Raw genomic sequence first — 16,491 nt, forward strand, 5'->3', positions numbered from 1 at the left:
TTAGAGAACATGAAAAAGACAGTCACCAAAATGATTTTTCTGCTCATCTTTAAAAGAGAATACACACAGTGCCAAATTTGCTCTTTTCAAGTGGTGAAATATCTGTACTCTTTATGAGGAGAAAATGTTATCTACCAATTAAATCACTATTAAGAACATGTTATATCCATTTCCAAGGCTTGGATATTTCCCTGCATTTGTACCCCTCAGGACTAAAATGATATTTCCAGAAAGCAGTCCTTTGTGTCTCTCTGCATCACAATACCAGGAACAGCTTGCTGTCTTGGCTGTAGTAATAGTTACAGTTGTACAATAATAGGTTCTTCAATAGAAGGCAAGTTTCCATGGGAAAATGCGAGAAAGAGTATTTGTAAGTTGGCCCTTAAACATTCTGTTAAAATTCACGCCTAACACTTCCATTGTATCCATGAATTAAGGTAGAAAAGGAATAGTTCATTCTGGGATACAATGCTGAAATTTTGTAAAATTTCCTCTAAATATAAGATGAAAGATATCTCAGGAAGAAAGAACATTACGTCTTCTTAATTCTATGATGGCTATGTTTTTTACACTCATTCTAAAGTCAGCATTCACAAGTGTTAGAAATACTATGTACTGGGGTTAATCTGAAAACAAAAGGATATACTTCAGAAGTGAACAGAAAGCAGTTATTACTGTATGAAGAATATGAGGGGTTTTTTTCCTTCCATGGTGCAGTAACAGAGGCAGATTGGCTGACTCACAGATCAGTGCTAAGCAACAGGCAATTCTTCACAGTACAGCAGAAACACCTTATAAAATAGCTTCTGTTCAGAAGCCACACTGCTGCAAAGAACCACTTTCCTTGCAGATATAACCATACAATTTCCCACTGTATGTGTCAGCAGAAGGCCCATAGGGATTGCAATCATGCAAGTGGGGCAGAGGAAGGGGGTAAAGACTCCTGCTGAATCAAATCCACCACTCCGAATACTCAGCTGTTCAGAAGCAATTGCATTGCTTGTCAAAGCATTTTGATAAAACTGTGCTCTGAAAGGGGCATCTGCTCCCCCTTAGTTGAAGCAACATTCAGATGTTAACAAAGTCAGATTTCATGACGCATGCCAGTCAGTGTCCTTGATTCACTGCTTTCATAATCGTGGTCTTTCCATTGTACAAAAAGAAGTATGGAGAGGAGCCAGTTGAGAAGTCAAGACCTAGATCTCTCTTCTCATAGATGTGACACTCCCCACAATATTGCGGTAATAACTCATGCTGGGTCCCCTCTGTGCAAAGGCTAACAAATGCTTCTCTGCTACAACATGCCATGCTTAATCTCTTCTTTATCAAAGGGGAATAATTGAGGGACTAAATCACTTATTCTGCATTAGAAGAAATCTCTCAACTGTGCTATTGTGATTGTACCAACTACAGTTAATGCAGCTTGCTGGTGCACTAACAATGCTAATACCTACAAAGGCATAAGTCCTCTATCAGGAAATAAAGCCAGGATGCAACACAAAATGATTAAATGAAATAGATAACAAAACAAACAAAAAATACCAACACAGAACAGGGATGTGAAAGGAAATTAGGAAATGTTCTGAGCTGGAAGATTTATTGGTCTATAGATCTACATCTCTTGACAGTGCAAAATTACACTTTCAGAACATTATATCATATGCAGTAGGGGATAAATCTATACTGGCAAAGTTGGACTAGATGACCTTTTCACTAACAGCCTCACTTTTGAAGAATTTCCCAGCTTCATCATAGAAAGAGATTATAACAGGCCATTTTTTTCCTCATGGTCAGAAGTGAGAGAAGATAACAGAGTAAATTTAAGGTAGAACATTTTCTACAAGAGTCCATTTGTGCTTCATGACGACCCATGAACCAATCTCCACAATGCTTTGCTGCAACAGTGATTCTAGATTTTACTAAAGATTACAGGTCATATAGAAATAGATGCAAAATCTCCCATATCCACTACCTTCAATTTTCATTTTAGCAAGCAGTTCCCCAAGAAGAGAAAACTCATAGTTTCAACTGGTTCTTTTAAAGAAAAGCAATGCAGATATGCAAGTATTCTCTCATCAGTGACAGCAATAACATTCCTTGGGAAGAATGCAGGTAATATTCCATATATTTAAAATAATTTAGAAATCCCTCCTGATGATATAAACTATTTCACAAACTGTATGCACAAACTGTAGAAGCCGCATTGTACATCCACTCTCTTAAATCTTGAGGTCAAATGAGTGAAAATCTAGAACTGTCAGAACAAATGTAAGATCACTGAGACTCTTTCACAACATTATTTCAATTAAGCAGCAGTGTTACATCAGAAACGATGCCTTACATCTGGGCAAGTTACTATTTAATTTACTACTGAAATCTCTATTTTATCACTCACTTCCAACTTTTTTTTTTTCACCATGAGCACAGCCAAGCAATGGAACAGACTGGCCACAAGTTCGTGCAGTCTCTATTTTTGGAGGTTTTCGAGATCTGACTGGTCAAGGCCTTGAACAGCTTTGCCTGACCTTGGAGCTCATCTGCTTTAAGCTGAAGACTGGAGCAGAGATCTTCTGAAGCCCTCCCCTATGCACCTCATACCGTTTTTTTTTTTTCTTCTTTGTTTGTTTTTGTCATACTTATTTTTATCTTATGGCAAATTCACTAGGAATTAAGCCTTTCACTTTCTGGCAGACTAATCATAATTTTGTTCCTTTTCCTCTCCTCTGTCCAACATTTTTTCTTAGAATTAAGGCAACTGCTCAGTCACTCACTCAGTTTACCACCTTCTACTGATGAGGACCAACAATTCCATATTTGATCATGGAGTTTAATATGAGAGGTGAAAGTAATGCATCTTATTTGATTATGCTGGCCCACAAGGGAGAGGCAGATGCTGGTGATATGGCAGTAGAGGCTCCCACCAATATTCCTCTACATTCTGTAGCCATGTGAAAGATGGCAGCAGAGGGGCAGTCAGACGAGACGACAGCTGACATGGAAGTGAAGATGAAGCAAAGGTATGTCACTGAATTCCTTCATGCAGAAAAAATGGCACCTGCTGACATTCATTGTGGCTTGCTGAATGTTTATGGTGACCGATCAGTGGATGTGAACATAGCAAGGTAGAGGGTGGTGCATTTCAGCAACAGTGCCATCATAACAGCTGTGAAACAGTGGGTCACCTCTACTGGAACAGATTTTTATGTGTGCAGCATGCAGGCTCATATGGGCTTCTGTAATTAACAACATAATTACTATTTTTTCTTAAACATGGAATCGTTTTGCTCGGAAAAGATCATCTAGACTGCAAAATGAACCTGACCTACTGGGTCCCAGCACTAAGATATGTTCCTTATTGCCACATCCATATGTCTCTTCTATTTCTCCAGGGATGGCAACTCCACCACTTCCTTGGGCAGCCTGTTACAATAAGCATCCTCTAGGTGAAGAAATTCTTCTTAATATCCAATCTAAACCTTCTCTGGTTCATTTGAGGCTGTTTATTTGTGATCGATACCCTCCTACCTACAACCTCCTTTCAAGTAGCTGTAGAGAGCCATGAAGTCTCTCCTCAACCTCCTTTTTTCCAGACTAAATGGCCCCAGATTCATGAAGACACTAGATACGAGTTCTCCATTCTGTTTCTTTATCTTGTCCTTTTTACCCTTACTGATTTTTTAATTACAGTTCTTTCCAGTTGTCTCTTATTACAGAAGTTCTTCTATGGGCTATACTAGAGGAAGTTGACATGAGAAATGGACACGAGCTAGATGCTTATGATGCTACAGCAAAATTGGGTGTTCTGTATACGTGAATAATTTTACCAGCACCTTTGCCTCTGAAGTTTTTGAAAGAATTTCATGTTATTCTATAACTTCATAAGCCTACTCAACTCTGTTTCTACTGCAGAATGTTAAGCACCTTCTACTTTCACACACATGGATCTAGATACTGGTGCAGACTTATTTCCATGTTCCATGCCCATTGATGAGAAAATTAAGAAGGACTTGAAGCTGTAGGACAGGCCAAAGTGCTCTCATTCACCCTCATAAGGCTACAGAAAATGAAGTAAAATAGGACCAGCATTACAGAATAGAATGTCAATATAGTATCTACTCTGGTCACCTTCAAAGAAGGATATCCCATTGTTTGATTTTGACCAGAGTCAAGCTGTGCTGTCCTGGATCTTTACAAACATTTGAGTACTTGAAAAGAGATCAGACATGCCAGAAGTTCAGACTATTGACTTGTCCTGCTGAGCTGCCTGCCTGGGAATCTACTTGGAGCACAACTTCACAGAGTACTTTTGTGCAGTCTAGACATAGTGACAAATATTTCAATTTTTCAACTTCTCTTCGCTCATGAATTTTAACAGTACATATACTATTTCCAGTTGAAGTTTCTGTTTTCCTGCCTTTATACTGGAAACAAATGGATATAAAATTGTACTTAGACTGCAAAGAAGCTAATTTCTAACAGAAGCAGGGCTATATAATTCTTTCTATGGTAGTAGGCAGTCTGATTTTTTTCACAATTATGAACTATTTAAAAAACTCTTTATGAACATCATTTAATTTCTGGACAGTGGAATTTTTTAGCTGAAAATATACAACTGACAGTGCTTATGAATTTTAACTCAGCAAGCATCATTTTTTTAATCAATTATTTCTTATGAGTTTATTTTAAAGAAGGCGTTTAAGGCTTCCTTTAATGACAGTAGATGCATGCTCAACCATAGCCATTCTGCAAGTTCAGTATTGTATTAATAAAATATTTAAATGGAAGTGAAAAAATCATGGAGAAGAAGCAACGTTATTTTGAATACCAACAACAAAAAAAAAGGATATATTTATGGAAAATATTTTTCACTATGCACTTAAGTTAAACTGGACTTTGATACTAATGGCTGGACTACTTCTACAGTAACCAACAGCCTGATTGTACATAATGTGAAATTAGGGAGAAAAAAAAGAGAACCTTCATTTTTAAAGACTGCTGTAGTTGGACTACATACAATTTAAAGGAGAAAGTGTACCAACTCCATCTGTCATAATGGTGTAATGGCATTCTAGATATCAGACACCTACTTAAAATCTGTGCAATTGAATTTTCAATTTTTTCTTTGAAGTACTTTTTTTTTTTTTGTCCAAGTATCTAATCCAAACATTTTTTCCAAGTATCTAAACCAAACATTTATCAATCTTTAAATGCTGCAGTGCTTACAATTATAACAAGCTGCTAGTTTCTTTCTTTTGTGGCTTTTATTTTTCTTGTAGACTGCCTTCCATTACATAGTGTTTATTAGACACCATTTCTATTCAGAAGACTTCTGCAACAAATTGATAGGTAGCTTGTGCATACATTTATTAGAGAACTCATATGCATACGTTCTGCACTCTTTATACTACAATTAAAAGGTTTCATAAATACATGCCTATTGGATTCAAGATTTTTTATAAAAGATGTATGCACTTCACATTCAAGTTTCCTTCCTTTCAGGCTTTTTGCAGAGAAGAATAAGAAAAGTGAAAAACAACAGCTTAGACAAAGTAGCTTTTAAAGTTTTCAAAATGAGGAACTTTGGATAAATTGTCCTCTATACTGATAGCATTCAAATATGCACATTTGGAATTGAATTTATAAAAACCATTTTCCTGTATTTTTTGCTGGGTGGGAAGCATGAAGTATCTGGAAATATGTATCACCCAAGTAGAAAAAAACCTTATTTTTCTTAAAAGTTACTGCCTCAATTTCCAATTTATCTCATTATCAGCTAAAAATTGATTTTCGCAACAGACTCATAAACAAATGTTCTTCATTTACAGTAGGTTCAGTGAGATGACTGCAACCAATTGAATTCTGCTTGTTCAGGCAGATGCAACCCACCAGATCTGCTGAGCAAACACACTGGATTGAACTGGTACAGACACACGAGTACCTCATGACAAGTCGCAAGAAGACTGAAATTACAACCCTCACTAAATCCCTCAAACTCATCGCCTCAGTGTCCCCCCAGGGAAAGTAGAAGGGAGAGTGCACGGCCTTCTGTAGGTGCCCATCACAACAACTACTGAAATTATTGATTAGATTTAAGAGCCATCGACATGTGTGCCAATCATGTGAGGAGTTACACATTGCTAAAGGAGAAGAAAGTAGGTTTGTTAAATGTGCACAAACTTAGTTGAATTTGAAGGGGAAAAAAAAGTGACTTTCATTTTATTTCTCCTTTATTTAAAGCAAAACTGAGACATTAAACGTAATGCATGTACACGCGTACGTGACCCTAAAAAATACCTTCAGCAAAATGAAACAAATCCTTAATTTCTTTCCTGCATCTGATCCTGAACCACTTGTTACTGATGTGTGATCCTCAGAGAGTAATTCTTGCTAATAAACTAACTTTACTTTCAAGTACAATTCAAGTCACCAAGAAATTAATACCTAGCTTAAACAATTTTAAATAAACTGGTTATCAGCAAAGCAAGAAGATAAAAACCTCTTTTTGGTTCTTTTTCCTGTGACAAGCAATTCTTTAAGTATTGCTGATACCTACATTAATAAATGAGCATACATCAGAAAAGGTAAAGGGATAGGAGGCAGGAATGGTGAGGGAAAAAGGGCAGTAATGTAAGTTTGCTGGTGTACATTTGAAAACAGTTTGTAAGCAAGGCTGTTTTTTCTTGTATAATCCTTTGCTACATGCAATTTTCTCTTTCTATAGCAGCATTATTCCCAGATTAACAGGAAAGCGTATGGATCTGGATAAGGGCTTTATTATTAACTTGACGCAGAACTCCTTCTGACTCATGACATAATCCCCCTACTAAATAACCACATTATTTTCCTGTAACAAAAACAAAGCACAATGTACCAAGGAAATTCCTATATAGAATAATATAATGAACTTAAAATACTATAATCATGTGTCAGAGCTTTCATCTCTTATGCCCCAAAGGTCCAAGACAATTTTAACTGCACCGTTTTGTATCTACAGTAATAGATCAGTCTGAACACCTGTTTGCACACTAGATTAGCAGGAGCTCAAAGTTTGCCTTGGCTTAATAAAAACATTAATGCTCCATGTTAGTATTTCTTCAGCAGTTTTGAAAAAGAGAATAGAATGCAGAAACAACTTGCCTAGAAATCAGTGTATGCTAGAAGTGTTGCCTGCAATGGAAAAACAAAACAAAACAAAGCGGAACAGAGACTATCTATATGAGAATTTAAAATTTCTGCAAGCAGATACAAGAGGTGATTATTTCACAGATATAACACGTTTTTTTGGTTTTTTTTTTTGCTTTTTTGTTTTGTTTTGTTTTTGTTTTTGCTTTTATACTGTTTATATCGGTTACTTTCTGTGGATACAGATAGAAGCAGTTCATTTTTTAAGGCCATTACTGAAATGCTCCTTTGACTACAATGTTTTTGATCATCACAGCAGGTCTATGTCATAAGAATTCCTAAAACCAGTAATTTAATGGAAATTTAGTATACTGATGGTCAAGAAAATGTTAGACTACTATATTGTTGTGATTGCTTCAGAATACAGGAAACCTACTTTGAATCAGCTGGCATCCTTCAAATGACAATTTTCAGCTAATAAACAACCACCACACACTAAAGAATCACCATGGCAATTTTTTCCAAGCCCTTCACTTTGTCTACAGGACAAAAAACAATAACAATTTGGTTATGGGTAGCTTTTTGATCATAGATTTTCCTTTTCAGAATCATGCATAAGCACAGTAGAAGCAAGGAGTTAAAGTCAGTGTAACTGTAAAACCTGATTTTCCTGTGCAAAACAATCATAGTTAAAAACAAGAAAAAAAAGAAAAAAAAGAAATATTAACCTGCATATTAACCTGCATACCTAAATGGCTACACAACTCAAAAGGAAGGAGACCTGGAATCCTTAGGGGAAATAGTCATTAACTGAATAATCCAAAATTATTTAACATTTGTACCAAGGGCCTCCAAAATAATGAAATTATTATTATTGAATAAAGATAACACAGAACTGAAACTCAGAGAATGACATGGATGAGACCCAAACGCTAAATGAGCTGCATGGTTTCCATTCCATTTTCTGAATGAAAAAAAAAAAAGAAAAAAAGAGAAAAGATAGAAAGAGTTACTGTGTGTTTTTAATTTTACACAGAAATTGCATCATTTCAAATCAAATGTTTCAGAATTTTCATTCCACAGCAGATCACAGTCTTCTATTAGCTTCAGTATTCCATAATGCAGAATGGGGAATCACAAGGACCCATCTAAACATCCAGAGACCTTACTCTCTGGCACTTCATATTTGGGGCTGTTTTAGAGTCACTGATTATTCAAAAAGAACACCCAAGAAGTTCTATGTCTCACCATGGCCAAGCATACAAGAACAAGGACTACCAGATATAACTCACTGGACTGGGAATACCAGGCAGTAAAGTTTTCCATGCCAAGACTATGGCTAAAATCAGTAAACACCTTTTAATATTTAAACAGAGAAGTAGTGAATGGGAATAGAAAAGTCACTTTCCTTTCCTGTAGCTCAGTCCTGGATTTTTATGTCCTGTTCTTGCATACAGACTTGAGGATGAACATTTAGTGTACTTTGAGATGAAAAATGAGGAGTTGAAAGAATCATGAGAATGACAAAAGGATGTGTGAAAACATCCTCTCTAATAACAAACCCTGGATGGATATTTATTCCTTTCAAGCAAAATTAGGATACAAAGGGATTTGATTATAACCTGACAGTTTCTAACTGGGAGATAAAACTTGGTAACAAAAGACCTTTAAACCTAGAGGACAAAGCTACAATGATATCTAATGTTGGAAGCAGAACGTGAACACAGGCTAATAGATGAAATCTTTTAACATAAAGAACAACCAGGGATTGGTGAAGTATTTTTTAATTTCTGGATCTGAGGAGATATGTTCATCTACAGATACCTGGAAGGAAAGACCACTGGCTTGTGGTTTGCACCCCAGGGAGTCACAGTACTCTCTCTTCACCTGAAATTCTAGTATGATGAAAACATCTATTTTCTTCTTAAAAACAAACAAAACAAAAAATCAAAACCAAAGCAAACGTAAAAAACAACAGTACATTTTACTACTATTAGTACAGTTTCTGGAGTTATCACCATTCCTCTTGCACTGAACTCGTGCTCATCCAGAGACTCCCATTTCCAGATAATGCAAAATCTTTATGAAAACAAGGTAACTGATATTAGCAAATCCTTATTTCAGACCAGAGTGCAAATATGTTCTTCTACGTGGCAAAGAAACACAGACCTTTCTGCAACCTAGATTAGGATTTTCTAAGCCCATATGCATAGGTGGCACCACCATAAACAGGGAACTGTATTGCATTGCATGGTGGCAGCCAGGATGCTTCCTGTGATAGGGCACTATAAGGTTGTGAATGCTTTGTGAAGGGCTCCTTCCATTTGTCCTGTGAACAAATCAGTGTCCCAAGCTTCCTATTACTGTTCCTACTTCACACATTCCGCTCCAAAACCAGTGTGCAGATCAATGCTGATTTCCATTCTAAAGAACAAATAACTTTTATTTATGTTTATAAGTAAATGAATTCCCACTAAACTTGCAAAAAGAAGCTCTAATAGCAAAGAAGCAAAAATAAAAAAGAAGCAAAAAGAAGATTTAATAGCATTACGAAGATACACATTTGTGGTAATGATCCACAAAAAGGATTATCAGATGGTGGTGGAAATTGTGGCGTTAACAGTTAAGGTGCATTTTGCAGATGAGTGTCCAACCTGCATGAAGAATGCTGGTAGTCAGTCGTGGTTGCTATTCCTCACTAACCTTCACACAAGAATTTTGAAGAGTTTTCCAGTATCTGTGTATATTGCTTATTCATACAGATTTTGGAAACAGATAATAGATAATAGAGGCAGCCAAGGGAAAATGAAGACGACATTAAAAAAAGTTTCATTGTAGACAAGAAATTCAATATTTACTAACAAAGAAATGCCACTGAGAGACGAATATTCTCTCAAAACATGAAGAGTATTTCTAATTTACCATACTGTTCTTTACAGAATAGAACGCCTCTGTTACACAAATAACTTTTCAATTTTCTTCTGTAAATATTTGATTTCAAGGTCTCACAGACTGATTAGGTTTTTTTTATACAAAAGACTGTATACATTGCAAAGAGGACAGACAGTTACTTAAAAACTCCTCTGCCTCTTGCATTATGCACCTATACATCAGTTTGCCTTTGCAAATTGACATCTCTTCACAGTCAGATTTCCAACTTGCTATAAGTGTAAAATGGTTGAAAATAACATAAGAAAAAAGCTTAACATCGTGCCTTAATTATTTAAAAAAAAAAAAGAAGAAAAAAGAAAAAAAAAAAGAAAAGCAACAACCTTTTCACATCTGGAGACCTGAGTCAATTGAAGTACAGTGTAATAATTAATGACATAATGACATAATTTCTGAAATTTATCACTCACCTATACATGTAGTGCAAAAAGCAGTTTTGGAACCCAGTGGGCCCACCATTCAAAAAGCTTAAAGGAATTTAAAAACTCTATTATTTTAAATTAATCCACACCAACTATTACACAACAATTTGTAGCAGTGTTTTATAATGCTTCTAAGACAAGAGTTACCTGGATCTTACATGTTCAATGGAAATCTAGCTGTTAGTTTTTCAAAGCAAAGTTCTTGGTAAGCCCCCCACAGTGCTGCTACCCTTAAACACTGGCAATCTAAATCACATTCTCTGTGCTAGTTCAGGAAGGTAACTACAATTATTTCTATTGTTTTGCTGTATAACTGTGTGTGTATTACTCTATGATGACAGGTCTAAAACGTAAATGATTTAATGAGGTTGAACATCATATCTAAAATATGTTGTGACTGTCAACCTACATTTTCTAGACACATTTGAAAACTAGGAAGTTACTGGAATTCTCATTTTACATTCCCTTCAGAAGACTCTTTCCTTTCCAATTGACTTTCAAGTTACTGAAATCTATTATTCTATCTGTATTAAAAACAGCTACGCATACAACATGTAATCAGTATGCAACAGGGCATTCCCCACCTCAAAGGAAAAACAAATATCTCCACAACAAGTTTTCCTGCCATTAACAGGCCTTTCCAATAGCTATAGTAAAGGAGTTATCTAATGTGACTTGGCATACTGTGTTGAAATACATTCAGTCAAACTGCTTCTTTCCTTTTCATCAGTAGCAAAATAAGTCAAGACAGAGATACCAGACTACATTTCAAACATAAGATCTTCTAGTTACAGTGTTATAGGTGCCTGTTCCGCATTTGTAATGGGAAGATTCTAAATAGCATGCTTTAAACAAATTATTATCAGAAGGTCAGGAAACAAGGCCAGAACTGCAAGATTACCAGTCAAAAAAAGTCTTCAACACCTCTACAAAAACATGACAGTCTCTCATAGCAAGCATAGAGCAAAAGGTTCCTTTAAAATTATTTTTACTCACATGGTACAAAGTGGTCTCTGGTCCAGGTGTGCCAATGACATCTTGTCTCAATGAATCCATTTGTAAACTAGGTAACAACGAGTAATGACTAGGACTATTACCCTTGTCTCCTTTCTTTTTTGACTTTTTTCCGGTATCCTTTTTGCTATTCCTTTGAAACATGTAGTCTTCTTGGCCTATTTTCTCATTGCTCATATAGCGTAGCAATGAATTTTCTGTTGAAAGAGTAATGCAAAGCATAATTATGATTTTTTTTAGGTATATATAATATTCTTAAGAAGATCTGCTGTCAATTTTAAGACTTCAAGACTTCTTCATTAGCAAAACTTATTTGTTTCTTTGGTGGATATAGCAAGAAGATATTGAATCTCGATCTGAAGGGGAAATTCATTATTTTTTCAGGTTTCTAGTTTTGCTGACAATGAAAAGAAAACTCACATAAAGATTCACATAAGCAAATGCTGATGTTGTCTTGAAGGTTTAAAGAAATCAGCAGTGGCACACTTATATCTATAATCTTCTTTTAAAAAACAGATCCTAGATTAATACAATTGACTGTGGGCTCATACATTTACAAGTAACCTGCTTTGAATGTTCAGCCCAAGCTTGTTCACTGTATCATCCATACTTTCCTTTGAAATTATCCCCGTAGCTACCAGCTTTTATCTGAGGGATCTCCCAAGGTAGAACCAATGGTTACAAATTTAGGAAAACTCAGACATGTCTTTACATGTCTGTCTCTACACCTGGTGTAGGGAACCTGCTTTGGCAGGGGGGTTGGACTTGATGATCTCTGGAGGTCCCTTCCAACGCCTACAATTCTGTGATTCTGTGATTCTTTCATGAGTGCGTCTGATCTTTCCTTATATTCATGTATACATTTGGTATTCATACCTCCTGTGGCATTGCTTGAAGCATGATAAAACCCATAATGCCTTGTACAAGACATGACCAGATCACTTACCTCTCCTACTATCTCGTTTGATTTTACTGGGATCTTCATAATCCCCGACCCAGTTATATTCTACTGGCATAGAAATAGGCCTTAGTTTCCCTAGAAACAGAGGAGAAAAAAATGAGATCATGCATCAAAAGGCAATATTTAAGTAACATTCTTGAAAGAAAAAAAGAAATTAAGTGTTAAGCCGCTATTCTACAGCATTGCTTATGAAAGAGGATCCAGCATAGCCTCTGAACCAGAGATTAAGTTCTGTTTTCTTTAACAGGCAAGAAGCAGTTAAAAGTATTTAATGGATTTCTTTTTTTTAACTTTAGAAAATAAATCCAGTGCCCTACAAAATCCTCACCAAACTGATGCTTGAGACTGAGAAACACACTGAAATTACGTAGTTTGCTTTTCATTAACAATATCTGTTTGTTATTCTAAAAGCCCCTGGCACACACATATAGAAAACTGTTTTAAAGCATATACAGAATGAATTGTTGGTAAGAGAATCACAATCACATCACTAAGATACCTTTACAAATAGCATTTTTGCTGGGATGTTTAAAAGATGTCAACTACGATTTCTGCTTAAGATTTCCACAAATACAGCTGGAAATTCAGTGAAAGTGTGCAATGCAACTTAGTGGGATTACTTAAAGTGAGCTACAGTTTTTAGCAAGTTAGGTCGCATGCAGAAGCAAAAAAATACCATGTAAAGTGGCATGGCAAATGGCACAATGTCCATCTCACATACTGATTTTTTTTTCAGAAACAAAATCAGTCTTTGCTCTTATCTACTGCTAACAGAAAATAAAGGGAAAATATTTTGTTTTGAAAAGTATTAGAGCTTAAAATTAAAAAATTAGAAGTTTTTTTAGCTACATATTGGAAAACTCCTGACATAAAGGTCGTCATTTTCATTCTGCTTTTTTGATGTTAAATCCATGATGCAGTGAAAAAGAAGATACTTGATTACGATGAAAACAAATATTCAAATGTGTCTACTTAATGAATAATGGCATCCATGGGAAGCTCACCACTACCATGCACGTGCAGCATAATGATATGCTGTTTTTGTGTTTTGTTGTTTTTGTCTTTAAAATTTTTAAGATATTGTAATGAACATGGCAAAAAAATGAGTATGTTCTCTACAGACAACAAGATCAATTCACAAATACATAATTACTGAGAATACAAAATGCTTATGCTTAATTCCCTATTTATCAATTAGTTTATTCATTATGGGCACATCATTAAGTGTGTTTGAAGTCATTGAGATCTGAAGTACACCATTTAGAAGTTGTTTCATGAGTGCACATGTATTATCCTTGATAAGAAAGATGTTGGTCACTTTTTCTAGAAATACGACCTTATCTTCTATGTTAGAATAAATTCACAGGATGCTATGGCAAGCACTTGCAAAATCAGAAAGCTGCAATAAGTAGAAAATCATGTAAATTGTGATTATTATCAGAAGCTATAGTCATAACAACTTTTCCATAATATCTCTAGCTGTTAAATTTATCTACATTCTTTTTCTGTCTGGCAGCCAAACTGCAATTAACAAATTTGTTTCTTTCCTTAAACTTGATCTTCATTTGTCTGCTGCTGCTACTATCTCTTTCACGTTAGCCCATGTGAAGCCCCTGAACCTCTTTTGCCTATTGACTACACTCAGGAAAACTTCATTGCTGGGATGCAAACTGAAGCATTTCAAGGCCAACTAGCAGCAATTATATTATACAACAGTTGTAAGCCAGTAAGAATACGAAAGAGAAGTTTCTTTGTTAACAGTTGAAAGAAGCCAACAGACTCCTCAAAGAGTCTGTTGACTCTTGGAGGAGTCATGGAGGACCCTGTTAACTCTCACAAAGGAGGACTGAAAAGTATTAAAGAAAATTAATGCCACCATATAATTAATGATGAGTATATGTTGAAAACAACTATTTCTCTATTTCTCAGAACTCTGTTTGGCCTTCTTTAATAGGCTACTGTAAGCCAGAGGGATGTTATTTACTAGATTTTTGTGAAATCCTTAGGTTATGCCTAGCCGCCAATCTGATGTTAACAAATGGCATGTGCGAAACTTGTGAATTTAATGCTGGAATGGTAATAATTTTAGAAAATGTACTTAAGTGAGAACAGACTCTGTGATGTGAATTTGTTAAAAAAGAAGTCAGATTAAAAGTGAAATGTTGTATAAGAAGTGTGTTAAAAAAGTGACTGATTTTCAGTGGTCTTAGATCCATGTATTTATAACCCTTTCAGCTAATAGGAAAATATGCTACAAAAGCTATCCTGTAATAAAATAATGGATTCAGCAGTCCTTGAACAAAGTGTTGTTCTCCCTCTAGAATACTAGTATTAAAATTTAACATCTGGAACAGAGAGTACATCTCTGTTAATGGAACTGACTACATCCACCAACTGAAATACAGGAGCAATAAAATTAATATATCAACTTTGAACACTTTTCATTTATTTCATACAATATAGGCATGGTTAAAAAACATCTGAAAGCACTTCAAAATCAAAAGGATACTGAGGATTTTGCAGGAGCATTGTGTGGCTGTGTGGAACAAGTGCACTTTATAAAAACACATCCTTTAATATTGTGCAAGCACAATGCAAGCACATTGCTTAAAGTCCCGAGGATACTTTACACAGCTCAAGCTCAATTTGTATCATGGTTCCCAGGTGATTTTGGATCTTGGCTGCATGATGTACCAAATATATTCTTCCTCATAGATTAAGCCTGTCATCTTCTCAAAGGGATATGATGTCAGGATTACTATAACAACTCCAAGATGCAGCCTATGCTCAGTTTAATAATTGAAATAACAGCAAATGGGGTGAAAAAACATTCAAGCATGTGTTGAGCTATTACAAGGACTGTCAAAATAACTTTTATAAAAACAAAATTTCCTCTTAATTTTCTCCCATGTACTAACAACTCTATCACTGAACAATTCCTTGTATAGCAACAGGAAACCAATTTTCCTAGTCCAAAGCCCAAATAAAATGCTAGGTAAAGGCCGTATTCCAATAGATTCAAAATGAAAATAATCTGGAGAACAAAGCTTTGAGGAGCAAAACTCTCATTAGAAATTGTTTCAGTGTTCTCACCATAAATAAGTGAAAATCGAAGACATGTAAGTACCATGAACATGCATGTGCATTTACATACAAAATTCTTACATGGACAACACACAGCCTTATAAAATGGGGACTGCTATATATAGCAAGTCATCATTTCTCATAAAAAGTTAGAGAATATTAAAACAGCCTTACAAAAAAGCATACTATCAGTCATTTTTCATTCCTGAAACTAGAGAAGAATAAGAGAGTTTTAGAACATAGTACAGCATGAAAACAGAATACCATCTTCTTGTTCATCTGAAAAAGTTTTGATCTTTAAAATTACTTTGGTAAATTTTTTCTAATGCAGAATTACTATACCTATGCTACTGTGGAGCAAAGGAAGGTGATTATATTCCCTTCTACCACAATTTGAACACACTTTAAAGGCATTTGTCAAGATATAGTTCAGAAGAAGATACAAGGTCAAGTGGCTTACCATTTCTGAAGGTCAGTGAAGTCCCCAGAAGGGGTGATCTCTGAATAGAGATCCTGCTTCTTTGGCTGCTAACCCTTAAATGAGAGTGAGGAGGAATGCACCCAGGGTCCACCTCTTCCAATTGCCCGGGTGCACTGCTTGCACCAGTGTGCCCTTGGTTAGCCGTGCATTCTCACTTGGTACTCAAACACTGATTCAGGCCTAGCAATTCCTACATAGCTACTCCAACACTTACACTGGGAGCATGATTTCATAGAGAGTGTTTAGCATAAATGCATGGCCTTCTGCCAGTTTTTCTGACAAAATGATACTGAAAAGTTATCTGGAAAATTAAGCTGATAAAAAAGCTGATGAAAAAGCAGATTCAGAAAAATCACCAAACAAAACTGGATTTGCCATCCTTATAATAGTAATACATAAATGCTTGCACAGAATAAGCTTTTATGTAGAAATTAAACTAAATCTGTACAAAATTCTCA

At 35.6% G+C, this 16,491-nt stretch overlaps 1 protein-coding gene across 7 annotated transcripts in view; it reads right to left on the minus strand.

Moving 5' to 3' along the window:
- CNKSR2 (connector enhancer of kinase suppressor of Ras 2) overlaps positions 1 to 16,491 on the minus strand; it is a 208,296-nt gene that overhangs the window by 67,818 nt on the left and 123,987 nt on the right. For all 7 annotated transcript variants that reach the window (XM_048955183.1, XM_048955191.1, XM_048955198.1 and 4 more), the window contains 2 exons: positions 12,454 to 12,543; positions 11,490 to 11,704 (listed from right to left, as the gene is read on the minus strand). In XM_048955183.1, coding sequence (XP_048811140.1) covers positions 11,490 to 11,704; positions 12,454 to 12,543 — 305 coding nt within the window. The remainder of the gene's footprint in view (positions 1 to 11,489; positions 11,705 to 12,453; positions 12,544 to 16,491) is intronic.

This window comes from Lagopus muta, chromosome 1 (assembly GCF_023343835.1).
Source record: "Lagopus muta isolate bLagMut1 chromosome 1, bLagMut1 primary, whole genome shotgun sequence".
In the NCBI taxonomy this organism is placed as follows: Eukaryota; Metazoa; Chordata; class Aves; order Galliformes; family Phasianidae; genus Lagopus; species Lagopus muta.